General features: G+C 41.0%; 2 protein-coding genes and 1 pseudogene across 7 annotated transcripts in view; all 3 read left to right on the forward strand.

Annotated features, from left to right (window-relative positions):
* The window catches only part of ccny (cyclin Y), a 42,708-nt gene extending 38,494 nt beyond the window's left edge, over positions 1-4,214 (forward strand). For all 6 annotated transcript variants that reach the window (XM_051410921.1, XM_051410923.1, XM_051410922.1 and 3 more), the window contains one exon: positions 15-4,214. In XM_051410921.1, coding sequence (XP_051266881.1) covers positions 15-131 — 117 coding nt within the window. In that variant the 3' untranslated portion in view covers positions 132-4,214. The remainder of the gene's footprint in view (positions 1-14) is intronic.
* Positions 4,215-8,352: 4,138 nt separating this feature from the next.
* LOC127369483 (gap junction delta-4 protein) lies at positions 8,353-12,171 on the forward strand. Its single transcript, XM_051410920.1, has 2 exons — positions 8,353-8,652; positions 8,851-12,171. The coding sequence occupies exons 1-2, from the start codon at positions 8,589-8,591 to the stop codon at positions 10,047-10,049; spliced, it is 1,263 nt and encodes a 420-aa protein (XP_051266880.1). The 5' UTR covers positions 8,353-8,588; the 3' UTR covers positions 10,050-12,171.
* A 983-nt stretch (positions 12,172-13,154) lies between these two features.
* Positions 13,155-17,544, forward strand: LOC127369485 (cytochrome P450 2J6-like; annotated as a pseudogene).
* The last annotated feature ends 793 nt before the right edge of the window (positions 17,545-18,337 follow it).

The following is an 18,337-nucleotide window of genomic DNA, read 5'->3' on the forward strand; positions in this document are numbered from 1 at the left end:
GTTTTGACTTTCAGGCCATCTCGCGGTTGTGTGATGACAAATACAAGGACTTGAGGAAACAAGCCAAGAAGCGGTCGGTGAGCGCAGACAACCTGACGGTGGTGCGGTGGTGTCCGGCCATCATTTCCTAACACTGGCCGCCTGGAGCACGGGGATAGACCTGTCAGACATACTGTACTGTATTTCTGCCTGGTAAGCAGGCAGACCAGGTGGGCAGCAGTCCTGTGGATCAGTGGGTCTGTCTGGAATACACACACATAACACACACACACACACACACACACACACACACACACACACACACACACACACACACACACACACACACACACACACACACACACACAGCACAATCTGGCACTTGTACAAGTGATTGCAAACTCTCTGATCATTGTACATAAAAGAAGTCCCACTGGCTGCCTGAACTGAACCAAACAGAGCTGAGCTGAACCAAACGGAAGTGTGTGAGTGAAAGTTGTTGGAATGACGAGCTCGACTGCAGAAGAAAGAAGAGGCCGCACAGAATTACAGCCGGCAATATGAGAGACTGTGTGAAGTTGGAAAAAGAAGATATTAATGCGGAATATAACAGATTGGCAACAACGTTCCATAATTCCCTCTTAGGCTCGACTGGCTTGTACGGTTGATTGAGGGAGGCCGTGTACATTCCTTTAATTTGAATCTCCTGCTTTAGTTTCTGAGCTGAAGCATGAGATTTTTTTTGGACAGCTTACAGGCACATTTTAAAATGCTCAATTCCTCAATTTGTGTTAATGTTTTGTTGGTGTTTATCTGTTATGTTGCATTCCCATCCAGCAGAACCCTCTGCTAATGAATCCAAGCATACACAAAGGAAAGACATGTACATTCCACCGTTCACTTAAATGTACAGGTAATAGATTTGACTGGACTACATATCATACTCCTCTGCAAATTATTCCACAAGGTATTCATTTACATTGTAGCCATTTAACTCTCTCGTTCAAAGAGCTAACGCTGAAAAAGCAAGTCAGTGTTTAGCTCAAAGACGCTTCGACAGCACCTGGGAATTCAACGCGTACTGTTCCAGATACAGAACAGCTTCTCTCGCAGCAAGGCCATCCAGCCACCATTCAAATACAGCTATTCACTTAAAGCAATATTCATGCATTGCTTTGTTGTTGTGATCAAATACAATGAAGCGTGCATACTCGGGAGAAGACTGACTGGAAGACAGAGGTTCACTACTCTCAGTCACATTTGAGACATACTGTAGAGCTTATGTTGTACTTAACTCACTGCCATTGTCCTGACCTGTGGTGCCTGTAATAAGCTAGTTTAACACTTCTCCCCTCTCTACTGGAGGAACAGAACAAATAACTGAAGTATTTTTTTTTCCTTAACATTTTCTATGGTTCTTCCAGCTTATAAAGAAACAGCACAATGGAATATTTACATTTAGGGGCCACTAAAAGCATGATTCTTCAGGGTTGTTTTTTGTTCTGGAGAGGACCGAAATGAATGAAAAAGCATTAAGCGACAATTCAAACTCTGCTTACAAAAAGATAGATTGTATACATTTTGCTAAATTGTCTCTGTACAGTGTAAATACAGCGCCAGTGTGCAAAACCTGTAGACTAAGGTCGTACTGTAAAAAAACAGAATGATGTTAGAATATTTATATTGGATCAGTTTTTACTGGACAGGAGGGCGGCAGTAAATATGTTGGATTCCTTGTACCTATGACAAATCAAGTAAAGACAAAGGTGGAGTATTATGATATAAATGGGAGACACCACTTAAGATTTTTTGTCTGTTTTCTTGTTAGGATGTTTTCACTCTGCAGAAAATGCCAAGTTTTTATGTGTTACATACTGTATATGGTATATAGATAATACAAGACAATTCAGGCTTATTATATGATTTGTCATTTTTGAAGATTTTTTTAACCCCACTCTGTGGAAGCGTTGCCAGATTCTTATCAGATGATAAAGTAAAAACAACTTTATTTTGCTCCTATTTATCTTTCAGTTGCTCATTTTATTATGTTTGAGCTCATTCATTTCCCTACTGTTTTGGCCTTGGCACACAATAAATAATTTATCTGCCCGCTATTTTCCCCAAGCAACATTTCCTTTTACTCACTACAGTTTTTTTGCTTCCAAATAGCATTAGTAACCTAACTTTGTCAGCGTTTGGTTGATGGCTAAAATGCTGTTACAAGAGTTTATACAGGGATTCTACAGCAGTAATGTTTATGGATGATGAATATGTGCACTGGCTGGTCCTAGTTTGAGAAAGAGATTTAGCTTCATCTGTGTAGCTAGCTGAAAAGACTAGTGCTCACTGCATGGATGTATTGAAGGACCTAGATACTCAAAGATGCCACCCACTCAAAATTGCCCGCCTAGCACATGAGCCAAAATAGTTTTCCATCTTCAGGGTTTGCTTGCGTATGGTGCGACCCACTGCATGTGCACATCAGTGTGTCATTATCATTAGTGTTTCTGCCACTGGCCTCGTGTTTTTGCTCGGCCCATAGACTTCACCAATATGAAACATCCATAAATTAAACATTCATGATACAAAGAGTAATAACCAACCTCTTAATACAGCCGTGATTCTGGCACTAGTGTTTTCAGTTAAGAATAGTCGCCACACCATCATCTAAATAGCTCCACTGATGTTACACACATACATTCGTAGTGAACAAATAAATTATTAAATGTATGCGAAGGCCAAAAATACAGGAAAATTAAGGAGCTGAGATAAATAGACGGGTAAAATAAATTCAATTGATTTACTGTATGAACTGATTGGCGGTAAAGAATGATGTGTTCAGTACTATCTTTAAATTTTCTGAAACCTTTTATAACCTATTGGCAGTTTTGGTGCTCTGCAGTTTCTTGCATTTACTGGAAATAAATGAAACTGTCAGTTTTTTCATGAACAGATCACTTCCTGATTTGTTCTTTTCTTAAATCGGATATATACAGGGATGTAGTCGAGGGTAAGCCTATTAAATCACTGAGTTTCATTGGGTTACTTCATTCTAGTTTTCACACTTGAATGGGTTGATAGAAGTGTGAAGTAATGCTTCTAGTATAAAAAACGTAATAGTGGTTGTTTGCCTTATGATCAACTGGACTCACACTTTCCTCAATTACATGACTGAATAGGCAGTAAACAGTATGTATCAAAATATTGTGACATAACCTGGAGGTGTCTAAAAAAAGACATGAAAATAGTTTTTTTAGATGCATTTTTCTTCATTACAAATGTGACACCAGTGTACCCTCCTTTAATGCTATAGGTTATTTTGTACATTTCATTGGCAACGACCACGTCTGGAATTTAAGTTCTGTTGTTGGTCAAGCTACTAGAGAATCAGTCAGGTCGGTCAGGTCAGTGAGACCCTGAGCAGCAGGTGTGAGGAGGGACAGAACCGTACCAAAGGCGAAATGAAGGTCGATCCTGTTGCTCGTGCACATGAAGTATATGAAAAGGGTGTTGGGACTTGGGAAGAGAACAGTTGTTTTGCATGGTGCTTTGAATGAGTGAAAAATAAAGTGCAAAAATGTGTCCTTAGGAAAGTAACGTTACTGGAGTTGCTGTTGTGAGTTCAAACTGTTAGAGGTGTTCAAAGATTGTATATCCTATTTATTGTATGTGTGTGCATACAGCCCAGTCTGGTGTTTTCTTAGACCCAGAAGTAAGCGTTGATAGCGTTGATGCCGTGAGGTCAAACTATGGTGAGTCCTGAAGTGGGAAGTTGACTCCGACAGCGAAGACCTTGGGTCTGTGGTGTCCTGTCGGCTGGTTACTAGGTGTGTGTCATAGCCTTGTGCACTGAACTCTACCTCTGCATAGAGTTTTACTTTTCTCTTGATTTTTTTTTCCCTCTCTTTGACGACAATTTTTGAATTTCACAAATTCAGCTTTGATCATGACGATTTCCCGTGCTAACATCAGTCAACTGCTGTAGCTGTGACCTGTTTTTTTTTAAGTTGTACTGTATTCTGTTGTGTTGTTATTGTCAGTGTATTATTTTCCTTTCAGTGAGTCAGTCATTCTGTTCCTGTTCTCAGTTTGCCAAACTCATATCTCTCTATCTTGGTTCTCTTTTCCTCTGTATGTTTTCAGCTATGATTTATAGAACTTCTCCCAATTCTTCTCTCTGAAGCAATGTTTAGAAAACCCTGTGCAAGAATTAAACTTTAAAACCTTGCAATAAACCCAGTGCCTGTCTCTTGTTTAATCTAAAGGATCAGTTCACCCAAAGTGGAAGAGGTAATAGCAATACAAACACACTTCCTTAAACAATAATTCATGGTGTCCTCACGAGTGCTTTACACACTGCTATCACAATATTTCGATATGTTCTGTATTGTACAACCAATGTGACTCAGCAGGGTTTCTTCTCCCAGAAAGAACCATTTAAATGGCTTAGAGCAAGTGGTAATACAGAGATTACACTCAGCCATATTGTCACTGAGGGACACATTTAATCCTCCCGTATTAGCCTTGATTTGCATTTCAATCGCTGCTCTGGTAATTGCTATACAAGTCCATTGAATGCAGTGAAGAGGTGCTGTGAGCTTTAGAGAGGGCGATTGCCAAACGTCTCTTATGAAATACATCAAACATGTACATTAAAAATGTACACAGACTCACAAACTCACATTTCAGACAACATCTGTCGGCTTAATGAACAGTCCAGCTTCATACTCCATGCAATGTGGTCCAGATCCAGTCTGAGTGAGGACCCTCTCTTAAAAATGATGAAACCAAACACTAGGGAGTGCATGCAAACAATCCATTGGTTGCATGTGGTGGATGTACCCAACAGTTGGTTAGGCCTTACAGCATAGTAAAGCACAGATAAAGAGGCCTAATAGAAATGGGTAACTGCTATCAATGTACAAAATAAGTGTTTGTTGTTCAGCCAAATTTCTTTAGAGATGCTAAATATGCAGCATGCTGGTGTTATTGACAATATTTTGTAGCTCACCAAATAAATTCTAGCAGTAGCCAATTTACATCTCCCACAGACATGGTTCAGTCTCTCCAGGGAGTTGCGAGTTTGCGATCGCAACAATTAACACAAATTCAACCAATCCCTGTGAATTCTGCCTTGCAATTTTATCCAATCACTGTTCTGCTAATATGACCAATCATTGTAGTTTCCTGCTCAAAACTTTGAGCCATGTGTCACCAAACTTTCTTGTTTCTTGTTGTGAAGATGCAGACGTGTACGACGCAAAGAGTGATTTTATCCTCACTGGAACAAGTTGGCAAACATTTTAATGAATTATACATACATATTATACATTATGCCATTCTCACCTCTCCTGTAATTTCCTAGCACAAAAATACCTCAAAACATTGCCACCTGCATCGCAAAGTTTTAGAAACACTGCTGTCAAATCAGACATTTTAGGCCTCAAAAATCCCCAAAAAACCCACAAAATCCTAGAAGGGCTGAACATTAGCCTTTGGAATTGTGTTTTTGGCCACCTGGCAAATGTAAGTCCAATATTAATTCTCCCTTTAACTCTCCTCCAAAACATATTCCACTCTTTTGATAAACTATTTGCTAACTTTGGGTAGCGTACAGCAACAGTGTGTGACTCCTGTCATATTACACACTGTCATTGTTCATATAAAAATCTTGTTTAGTGCAGCTTTAAGATGATGAAACCATGTCTGATCCCTTAAGACTGCAGCATTACAGTGTTCCACTGTAGAAGAAAAAAAGAATCTGCCACCCACATCCTATAAATCTTGTGATTTGTGAAGTCTCAAAGGCTTTCCTGTGGTCCTTGGGTGATGAATTTGATCATGAAAAAAGAACGACCCCGATAGAGAGAAAATGCTGAAAAGGATCATTAGTTTCCTGTTTAATCACTGTCTTCCTGCCCCCTGGTGCAGTTTGTTCACTTATGAAAGCCTTCTTAAATTTTGTGGGGAGGCATTGATACAAGGGATAGGCTTTTTAAGCACAGAAACAGAAACTAATTTTATGATTATGCTAATCCCCCATTGCTTATAGAGAAACGGGAAACAGCTGCAGGATCAGGTGGATGCTCAGGCAATGACTTAGGCGAGAAATCTCCCCCAAGTAGAAGCTGATGGATGAGGGTCTGAAATCAAAGCATAGTTAGTATGTATGGAAATGGCATTGCTGAAGTTGGAGTCAAAAAGAAAGGGGAGGGGGGCTCAAACACAGCCATGAAGGGCATTCGGGCTCTATTACAGACATAGTAATCCGCGAGCTGAAAGGCAGATATTCCTCCCTGAAAATAAACGAAGGCTCAGATTCTTTACGGAAACTATGATTACATTTCCTCTGACTTTGAGGCAGCTTCCATCTGTGACAAAAATGAGTAGAAGCAAATGAGACGGAGGCAGAGCAAGGACAAAGACTTCTTGCGTCCTTGCTTTGTTTCACAATGAAGAGTGATTATTTATTATTAATAATAATAAAAATAATAATAATACATTTTATTTAAAGGTGCCTCTCTGGGCACTCGAGGACACTGTACAACACATAAAAAGTAAAAACAGTAAGAAATAAGAAACAGATAAAAAAGACAATGTAGAGAATTAAGTGGGGTATGCAGTTCTGAATAGGTGAGTTTTTAGTCCTGATTTGAAGAGTGTGAGAGAGTCCAGGTTCCTGAGGTCTGGTGGGAGTGAGTTTCAGAGTTGGGGGGCAGAGAGGCTGAAAGCCCTGCTGGAGGGACAGAGCGGTTGACAGAGGAGGCAGATCTGAGGGAACGTGAAGGGATGGCGATGTGGAGGAGTTCAGACAGATAAGGAGGGGAAAGGTTGTGGATGGCCTTGAATGTAAACAGGAGGATTTTGAAGTTACAAACTGAAGACAGCAGGTGATACGTTTCAAATAAAAACAGGGTTTATCTCATTACTTAACACTGAATTCAGTAACTGTAATCAATATGTAAAAGCTCTGCTGCAGGAGAGACAATAATATAAGCCAAAAAAGGTCATATTGAGGATCAAATCCATCGAAATGAAGATGTATTAAAGTTGTTTGTGCTAATAGCCAACTTCACATGTTGCTGTTATAAGGTATCTTAAATTAGTCATTTACTTTTATGGACTGTTCTTGGAACGGTTGCCCCTGTTTAGCTCACCCTGTGTTAACCTAAGCAGATGATACGTTCCAGTTTAAATGAAGCCGTGGCAGTCACTCTGTAGTGGGAGTGAGGGGAGCAGTTTGCTGTAAGGCTGTGGCTTTCATTTTGGGGTTTTAGTTCAGCTTCAATTTTGAGTTGTTTTGCTTAACTTTGTAGGCTTCTTTAAAACTGTGTGGTCTATCATCACATCTGTTAATAAAATTCTGCCCTCACTTGTTCCCCCGATCCAACTTTCCCCAATGCCAAACGACATACTGCCCTCCTATGGAATGTCAGCACTACACCGCCCATTTAAATGAATTGCAGGTGTAAGTCATTTTTTGTCCTGTGTTACCATGTCAAAATTTCACACACTATCTACTTTCAACAAGCCTTGCCATTGATTCAAAATGAGCCACGTGGGATTCTTACTGTGAGCCAGTATGGAAGTGCTAATGCCCATTGATCTGTAGTGATTAGGAGCCAAGCCGAGCTTTAGCTATGTGTCCCACCAGAGACCTTGTCCATGAGTGAGGATGGATGCAGTGTGTAAGAAGGAACTGATTTGTCCTCTGTAAAATCTTTTCATGAGGGACATCTGCACTATGATGTGCATTTGAAGTAGAGGAGGGAAGTCAATATAAAGTTTAGAATAAATCTCATTTTATTAAAAAAATGAACAGTGTAAGTCAGGTTCTTGGTCATAATATGAACTTCTGTTGTACCTTGGGTTAGTAATTAAACTGTTTTATTTCATATCCATATTAAATGACTATATAGTAGGTCCTTATCAGTCATAAACTTGCATGAGCTGTGGGAAACTACCATTTACAACCTACTTACATTTCATAGGAGCTAATCCACAGTCTGCATATCTACATGTTATCTTGATTCATTCATCTTCATCGCTGGAAGACACAGCAGTAAGTGCTTGTATTTTTATGGAGAAGCCAGTTTAAACATGCCTGCCATTGTGCTTGAGAACTTAATACAGCAATTTCGAATGAGTAAGCCAGAAGGCTTGTTACCCTCCTGTAAGGACGACCAGCAGCACCAAAATATCTCTGCAATGCCAGGATGGGGACGTGCCTTTGGAAGTGTGTTAAGAATAGACCCACAATGGGGCTCGCTCCTGTCTTCTGTTGTCTGAGAACAGACAGTTGTCTGCAGGGGACAGAGGTAGAGGTGATTTGCATGGTTTACTTCAGCCTTTCAGAGGCTTGGGTGACTCTAATGGATCTGATTGGATTTTACCTACCAGAACCTGGCACATAGTTGGAGAGAGAGGGTCTGACTGCTGACGGAGCTTAGTGTCGGTCAACCTGGAGGTTATTGTGCTACTGGAAACCACTGTGCCCCTTAATAGAAAGGGTGGAGGAGAAGGGGCTGAATAGGGAGAGTGGCACTGGCTTGAGGGTTTTCTTAGCCTGGAAGCTTAGAAGAGTTTGGAGGGCCTTGAGCACAGCAAGCATGGTGGGAGCAAGTGCCTCTGAGGTCATCTTTATCTCTGTCAGTCACAGCATCACTTTGATGGGTGAGTTGACTTCACTGACACATTGATTGGTGTCTGGCCAATGTAGATAGAGTTCTGTATTATGTTTGTGTGCAGTGAAATATTTGGGCTCTCAAACATGCACTGTTTGCTGATTTATGCAAAATTTGCTACACCACACAGCTTAATTCGTATTGTCAAATAAGCAAATTTTTTAATGCCAGTGTGCTTATTTTTCAGGGAAGGTGTGGCTCATTGTGATGATCTTCCTCCGTATCCTGATCCTCCTCTTTGCTGGTTATCCCCTCTACCAGGACGAGCAGGAGAGATTTGTGTGTAACACCATTCAGCCCGGCTGCGCCAATGTGTGCTATGATGTGTTTTCTCCCATCTCTCTTTTTCGGTTCTGGCTGGTGCAGTTGATCACCTCGTGTCTCCCCTACATCATCTTTATTATCTACGTGGTCCATAAGGTCTCAAATGGCCTCACTGTGGACCTGAACTCCTCGGGTCACGTCAAAGCATTGCCGCTTTTCAAGATCCACCAGGAGCCATTCAACAAGACATCTGTAAACAAGATGCCTCTGGTGGCTGAGCGAGGATTGGCCCGCTGCTTCACAGGAGCCTACATTCTCCATCTGATGTTCAGGACATTGCTGGAGGCAGGGTTTGGGGCAGCTCACTACTATCTTTTTGGTTTCTACATCCCCAGGAGGTTCCTGTGTCAGCATCCACCGTGCACTACCCAGGTGGACTGCTACATCTCCAGGCCCACTGAGAAGACCGTGATGCTCAACTTCATGCTTGCTGTGGCTGCTCTGTCCCTTTTCCTAAATGTGTTGGATTTCTTTTGCGCCATCAAGCGCTCTGTGATGCAGAAGAGCAAGAGGAAGATGATGGTGGAGAAGATTTACGAAGAAGAACAGTGTTTCCTTTCAGCTGGAGGAGCCTCCAGAGCAACAGACCCAATTGCTCAGCAGGATTTAGAGGTTGAGGCTGGTCAGACAGGGAGTTTTCGGAAGAGGCGAGGCAGCAAGGGCTCTTGTGGAGGGGGAGTTCTTGCTTTAGGTCAGGATCCTCCTCTTCCATGCTCTCCAGGACCTCCCGGGTGCAACACAAACGGGAACAACGGCTACTATGTTTCCCAAGAGGAGGCTCCAGAGAGGAATGGCAGTGATGTGGCTCTCTGCCCCCCTGAGCCGATAGGGACACCGAGATCCATTCGTGTTAGCAAACGCAGTCGACTAAAACCACCACCTCCGCCCAGACGGAACCTTGGGTCATCCCCCGGGGGGTCAGCTGGGCCCATTGGGGACGTTTCCACAGCAACAGCAATCTGTACCAGAAGGCTGGGTCAGTACACGCTGGTTGAGCTGGGTAGCAATGCAGAGCTACAGACCATTGATGATGGGCAAGAGAAAAGAGCAGAGTGGGTGTGACTTAGAGAGGATTGGATTGATTTATTTTCCAGGTTTTTTTGGAACACAAGAATGGGACAAATAGGTGTGGGAGCAATATGAGAAACAGACACAAAGATACCCCAAGGCTTACACAGTGTGAACAACTGTTGGAGCTGACATCCTGCCACGCTCTCTACCTCATTGTACAATGCAGACTGCACTCTCTCTTGAGGAGAATTCAAAACGGCAGTGCGTTCACATGAGACATAATTACATTTGCTGTGATTTTATCACGCCATCAGATCACATTACCTTTGAGGAGCGCCAGCAGAACAATGCAAAACAAGAAAAATTCAAGTCAAGAATGCCAGGACACTCTAGCCTTCAGCGTCCTTGAAGAACCACAACCTCGAGAAAATCTAAAAGAGTGCAGCCCACCTGTTTCTTTCCTTGTTGACTTTACCCCCACCTTCCCGGACACACTGTCCATAAACAAAGACAGGCCTTGACCTGTCCAACATATACATCCCCCCACCTTCCACCACAGTCACACTATAGGATACCAACACTGACCCCTTGTCTTTTGTGTTTGGGTCAATGGGGTCAAAGGACATGGGTAGCCTCTAGGCCCTGTGCTTGGGTGACCTTTTGGAATAAGAAGGTCAGGGCGAAAATGAAAGGCAATAACCTGGCTAAGGTGCTGTTATCAAGCTCATGGAATGGAATAGGATTTCTCCGTCAGAAGTGAAGGACACTATGAAGGCCCCTAAATCCGACATAGGCTCACAAAGCAATTATGTTTCCCCATAGGGGCTCTGTATTTATGGAGACGGCTTGTCACTCTATTTCAGGGCCTCACTGAGCTTAGGAGGAATACAAACCTTAACATACGCTGCCACCACAAATAGAGCACAGCGGAGCTCTGTAAAGGAGCAGTGTTGCCTGTTGCCCTTCAGGATATCTGCTCTCTACTTGCTGTGGCTTTGGTTTCACCTTGATCAAAGCTCAGATTAATGTGAATCAGACACCAACTACCACTGTGACACATGTCAATCATAGACAGTATCTTCAGTGGAGCTGCTGTAATGTTCAATTAACTTGTTCCTGAAATGTTTCCAGTTTATTTTCGTGAAATCTCTGGACTACTTGATACATATGATTGTGAGGAGACTCCCACAGTAAATCAGCAGCATCACCGTTGCATCTGCTGCTCTATAGCTGAGGGGCTGGTCTCTGTGCAAATGGATAGCTCTTGATCTTCCTCCTCTTGTGGTCTCTTTGAAGGTGACAACAAAAGCTCCTGGCTTCATATATCACCTATTTACTGAGTGCTGCACCCTGACTGTCATAAGGGTGACCACAGGGGGTTTTCATCAGATCACAGCAGGTCTAATGGTGTCTCACCTCCTTCATATAACCAGTGTTTAGTGTAAAAGCCAAAGCTGGACTGAGTTACACTCGCGGTCATTGAAACTCTGTACTGTATGGTTTGGATAGATTGTTAAACGTTCTGTTAATGTAAAGTGGAGCTATAAGGAAGTGGCTTCTTGAATTATATATTTTGTTCAGTGCTATTTTTTTGTAATAGATACAAATATTGAATAATCAGTGTTGTATTGGAATTCCTTTATATTTCCATTTATTTTTGTGATTAAAATCCATCAGTGCCTAATTCCTATTACAAGTCATATTATAATGTCATTTTCTTGTTATCCCCCAATGCAATATCAAATGAATTTATGTACATTTTCATACATAATTATATATAAAGTTAGTTTCTTTATAAAGAGGAAATTATTTGATAGTTTATTTGTTCTTATGTTTCCGTGTTTTACTCATTGACTCTCAAATGTGATTCTTTTATGCCTGACAGTTATGGCTGTTCAGATCAGTGTTATTGAAATTATAAATGACTGCAACATTGAAGATAATGTAACTTTTCAAAGCACTTTATTGTAACTATTGTTGTTTGATCCAGTCCATTGTGCTGCAGTCTCTTCACCAGCACTGTAGTTTGAATTCATGCTGCCCTCCAGTGACGCAAAATGTGAAATGCTGCCATATATTGAATCCAACACTTGAAAACAAATGCCCTCTGGCCTTGTGAGGACAGAATTTGATAAGTGAATAATTTTATTTTAATAAAACATTTTGGTTGTGATTCTTTCTTTCAATAAATCAGATAAGAAAAGCAAATCTGGTAACCTCCCTAAAACCATTCCTGTGCTGCAGATTGCTGTTATTGAAGTGGCCTCTACTGAATAACAAGAAGTACATTATCACTTAATTAGCTCCCTTAAGCAGCAGTTTTCTTTTTGCCCTTTTGTTCATTTCACGCCACCTAGCCACAACAGTAAATTTGGGACTTAGTGAGAGCCAAGGCACTCAGTGACAGATAATAAGCCACAGCTCGCGGGATATTATTGAGAGGTTTTGGGTTGCTCTTTTAAAATGCAGACATGTAAGTCAGACAGGCAGGGCCGGATTGACCTGTTATGGGGCCCCAGGGCAAAAATATACTGTGGTTACCAATCAAGCCCCCTGGTGTCCTGTTTAGAGTCACTGTCAGCCTTTTAAATATTAAACCCTGATTTTTGCCTAACCTGGAAAAACAAATGGCAGAAGTTTTATTTGAACTTTTGGCTCTTTTTTTGTGTAACTCTGGCAGCATTATATTTCTCTCAAAACATTAGTAGACGGGGTTGGATAATTCGATTAAAGTCAAATTTCTATAACAACATGCACCATTTTAAACTGGCTTGAGACCTTTTCTGGCAAGTCAGGCAAGAATGTGGATAACTTGTTTGTTCTCTTAATGTCCCATTTAGTGTTGGTATGCACATTTTGTGGCACTCTATGCAGTGGTCAAAGTCAGGCCTTAGAAATCCTAAGTTAAAATGCTTATGGTAAAGGTTTTCAGAGCCTGTGCAGTTTGCTGTTTGTAAAATGGAATGCAGAGAAATATAACATGCATGCTAGCACGGTTGTGTCCCATGCTGCTGATTAAGCTGCCGATTACGCTGCCTGACAGAAAACAGAGCAGCAGCAAATAGGGAAAGGGAAAACTGTCACAAACAATGCTCATACTTGCTCAGTTGTGTCTTTCCACTTGTCTTAACATGCTTCTGCTTTCTTCATTTACATTTAAACAGCCAGAAGAGGCAGGGCTGAAAGTTGAGCTACCCTTGTAAAAGCCAGCGATACAGGATTCCATTTTAAATCAGCTTAATCCATTGCACCATGTTTGTTTCCTTCATCCTGCTATGCACCTCTGTTTTCTTCTTCATTCTCTGTCTCAAATGAGACCAAAGAACTTTCCTCCAGGACCTCCTCCATAACCGATACTGGGGAACCTGTTGAACCTCAGCCTAGACAACCCAATGAGGGACTTTGAGAGGGTAAGAAGAACCCTGAAATATGACTCACACATTGGCTTTAATTGTTTTATCATGCTACTGATCATCAGCCACACACATTGATACCAGTAGGGTGGGCAGTACACACAGAGTATTAAGTGTGTGTAATCAGCTCCATGGCAAAGTGGCTATTAGTGTGTTGTGTTACCTAATTAAATAGTCCAGATTTGAAGTTGCTGAGGAAATCCGTTGCTCAAAGGCTACAAGTGAATGACTATAAATAATAGTTTAATAATTAATTTAACTAAACATGTTTGCAGGTTTTGTTCTATGAAATACATAGGAGGCTAAAACAAACACATATGTGAAGGCCACTGGTTAAAATATTTTCTTTCAAAGAGCAAAGTTTGCCAACAGTGTTAATATTTTCATGTGACATATTTACTGCTATTGGAACAGTTGTGTGGCTGTAAACTAAATTTGACAATACAGACCGTTCACTCTAGAATACTGAAATAAGTAACACGTCTTAGTAGCTGCTTTTTGAAAAGTAAATCCTCTTCTTGGGTGTGAATTAAAAGCAGATCAATTGCATGTTGCATTTAAAAATGATTCATGATCATTTAAAGAGCTTCTTACCGTGCTCTCCCCTAGCTGAGGAAGTGCTATGGAAACGTCTACAGTCTATTCATCGGACCCAGAGCGGCTGTAGTCATTAATGGGGCTCAGGCCATGAAGGAGGCCATGATAACCAAGGCTGCGGATTTTGCTGGACGACCCCAAGACATTTTTAACTTTAATTGCCATTTGTGGCTGCTGTTAAGCAAAAGTTACATAGTCTCACTTTAAGATACTGTGTCAAAGCATCATATGTCCATATCTACGCCTCTTATAGGAATGGTTCTGGCAGACTACGGCGCTAGTTGGAAGGAGCATCGTCGCTTTGCTCTGATGACCTTGAGGAATTTTGGTCTGGGGAAGCAGTCCATGGAGCAGAGGATTCTGGGAGAGATGCAGTACACAATGGAAACACTGAAAAGGAGCATTGGTAAGCATTCAGTGGGTGCTCTCACTGTGATCTCTTCTAACTGTGGCGAGTGATAGCACGTTGTTTATTATGTAAAGTCCTGACTATGCTGTTTTGTCATTGTTACATCTGTCACAGGTACAACCTTGAGTCTTTAAGTCATGTTCCATAATGCAGCCTCCAACATCATCTGCCAGGTTCTGTTTGGTACACGCTATGACTACGATGACAACTTCATCAAAGTGGTAGTTCAGTGCTTTAAAGAAAACTCCAAGATAGCTAATGGAGCATGGGCTATGGTGAGTCACAACATGTTTGTAAGGTAACAATTTTGGCTCAGAAACATCAGACAGTGTGTTACTGAGAGGAGTCGTGAGTATTTACACATTTATACAACAATAGAATAAAATACTTGGATAGAAAATATAAAAAAAGATAAAAGATAAAAAGGTGGGTATGTGGGTAGGTTTTTAGTTGCAAGATTTGATACAATAAAGTGCATAAATATCTGATACTCTGCTGTGTTGGTGATGAAAAGAAGCTAAAAAAACAAGTGACAGAACTATGCAAAAACCCTCTGTATAATGTACATAAAATTTTGTCTCCTTGGAATTATATGAACTAGCAAGTGACTTGGCATCAACAAGTGACTGACCATCCATTATTTCTCCTCATAATGATTTTAATAGTAAGTGTGCTAAATGTTGTTTCTAAAGCAAGAGCAATATTTAAACTAACATTAAAAGCTAAAACTGTTTTATTACAAAAGGAGATTTAGCTCTGAATATCACTTTTTTGTTGTACACATACAATATCTGCTTAACTGCAGCAAAAGTTTAAACATCTCACCTTTTTTCTTTCCACTTAAAACTGAAGGCAACTTTAAAAAACCTTTTTGTAATTCCTTCCAGCTCTATGACTCCATTCCAATGACTCAAACCTGCCGCTGCCCTTCATGAAGGCATTTAAGAACATTGAGGTGAGTGAATTCATAGTATTTCTTTTCATTTTTCCCTTATAGCATAAGGTGCTACGCTGTCTTTTTTATTGCACTTGAAGTCACCAAAGTCTGAAATGTGAATATTTGGCTTTAAGCAAGAACGTTGTCATTGTCTCCTCCTGGAACTTTTTCGGTCAGTAAAAAGATAAAACATTTACATTTCTCAGACTTGTAAGAAACTTGCAACTTGTCTGATCACTGAGCACAAAGAGACAAGAGTCCCAGGGCAACCACGGGACTTCCTTGATTGCTACCTGGATGAGCTGGATAAGGTGTGTGTCATGCAAATAAAGTTCATTTAAATGAGAGACAGAGAGAGAATCAAAAATCAAAGGGATGTGTCTCCTTCCAGAGAAGTGATGATTGCTCCTCTTTCTGTGAGGATCGACTCATCATGTTTGTTCTGGATCTTCACTTTCCTGGGACTGACACTACGTCCAACACCCTGCTCACTGGCTTCCTCTACCTCATGACCTACCCACATATACATGGTACAACTGTGCTTTCAATCTGGTATCTATTCTTTTATTTTATTCATGTTACTGATTGTTTGACAATGTGTCAGTATGGTGTTCAGGGGTTTTACCCTGTTATCGTCTCTCCCTCTGTGTCTTTAACCCTTCCTTTCAGGGCGATGTCAGCAGGAGATCAACCAGGTGTTGGAAAAGAAGGATCATGCCAGTTACGATGACAGACGCAACATGCCTTACACGCAGGTAGATTATCAGACCGATTTCTCCGGTTAGTTTTGATATTTCATGTGGGTCTGAGTATAACACAACACAACAATATGAACTGCCACAGATAGGGGTTCATTCACTGAGGAAGCTTCTCAACCGATTTTCTTTTTTACATGACTTTATGGTCCAGTTTCTTGCTATGTGGTTTTTAAAACATGGGGATAGTCAGCATCCTCATGGCAGGTTCTCCTGCTACAAGCTTAGTGAGGTGTTTATCGTGGCCATGCACAGCCTGAAACATGACCCTCTCAGTTTGATAAAGCATAAGAACATATTGTGTAATTTCTTTTATTCTAGGCGGTGATCCATGAAGTCCAGAGGATAGCCAACACTGTCCCCCTTAGTGTCTACCACTGCACAACAAAAGATACAAAGCTCATGGGATATTTCTTACCCAAGGTAAAACTAATGTTGGACAATTAATCAAGAAAATAAACATGCTTTTGCTGGAAAGAAAAGAACGTTTACCAGAGCGAGGAATATAAACAAAAGAGAGAACAGAACATTTAAAAAAGTAATAAATTAAATTAAAGAAGCCAGTTGGTTATTTAATAATAGATCACCTTCATGACCCAGAAAAACATATGACATAAATGCAATACTTTAGCTGTCTTTCTCCTCAGCGTACATTGATCATCCAAAACCTGAACTCGGTGCTGAATGAGGAGGCACAGTGGAAATTCCCAAATTAATTCAACCCGGAAAACTTCCTGAATGACCAGGGAGAGTTTGCAAAGCCAGATGCATTCATGCCTTTCTCTGCAGGTATGAGAGCCCCAAACTAGAGTGTTTATCTTCTATTCTAAGAACCGTACATGACTTACTGATTGAAATCGTCTCATGTCTCAGGTCCCCGTGTGGGCCTGGCTCCTATGGCGCTTTTCCTCATCATGGTGACTCTGTTGAGGAGGTTCAAGTTCATCTGGCCTGAAGATGCAGAACAACCGGACTAAACCCCCGTCTATGGAGTCACTCTGTCTCCTAAACCTTACCGCATGAAGGTCCAACTCAGGGCCACACAGGAGGAAAAGTAAAGATTGATCCAGACAAGTGGTCAATAACAAATACAGTGAAAAAAGAATTTACATTTTACACCTTAAGGAAAGGAAAGACAACATCTAGTTAATGGCTCCCCCAAGTGGCACAATTGGGTACTGCATTTAATATTATTTATGAACATGATAAATATGGCTCTGGATGCTTATGGGTCCTGTAGGTTAAAAAATATATGTCATGGTATTAGTTAGTAAGGGAAGTCAATGAGACTGGTGTAGTGGGCCACTTGTTTTATCAGACTGATTGGATGAACATATGTGATAGGGAGTATAGACTGTAGTTCAGTTCAAGGAGGTAACTGAACTGTGACATTTTACAACATAATAATAATAAAATAAAGTTAAAATGCAAAAGGTTTTGTTACATTTTGTGTGGGTTTGATTTCACTCACTAATATATTACTATATGGCCCACTGATTATAGTGTCCTGTAAGTAGTAATATTCATTTACTTATCAGAAGGGTGACATCATACCCATTCCCGCTGAGTTGGACATTTGTTGGACTGACGGCTCACCCAATGTAACCGTACTCACAGTGAATCTGGGAAAACACTGCGCTTCAGATGAAAGAAGTTTTCCTTTTGTGTACATGTCAGTCAGTCAGTGAAGGACTGAGGGAACACAGTGTTCTGCCGCTGTGTGTGTATGTGTGTGTGTTTGGAGGTGGGGGGTCCTTGGATTGGAAGAGGCAGCAGGGGTGCACTGTAAGGACTACTAAACCACAGAGGCATTGTTACTGTGCCAAAGGGGAGCCGGCCATTTGTGCTGATATCTTTGTTAGGCTTAGTCATAGTGCTATTGCATGACTGAAACAACATTAATTTTCCATTTTATTTATATTCAGCCTCAACCATCTTTCTAAACTCACCTTTTAAATGTTCAAACCAAACTGCTGCAGCTTTCGATGACGTCCAACTCCCTTAGAAACTATAAGCATGAAGCCTGAGCGCTGAACCTCTCTATTTTCCAACATCTGCTGTCTCAAATGGCCAGCTGGGAATAATGTGCCTGAGCTGGGGGTCAGGAGCTTCAACATTCATCTAAATAGGTCACAGAAACCCGAGGTCACTGTTATTCTTTATGTATGGAAGAAGAAATCCATGGAAACTTAAGGTTTTAGTGCTGTTGCTCATCTTCCACTGACAAT

The sequence above is a fragment of the Dicentrarchus labrax genome, unplaced genomic scaffold, assembly GCF_905237075.1.
Source record: "Dicentrarchus labrax unplaced genomic scaffold, dlabrax2021, whole genome shotgun sequence".
NCBI lineage: Eukaryota > Metazoa > Chordata > Actinopteri > Moronidae > Dicentrarchus > Dicentrarchus labrax.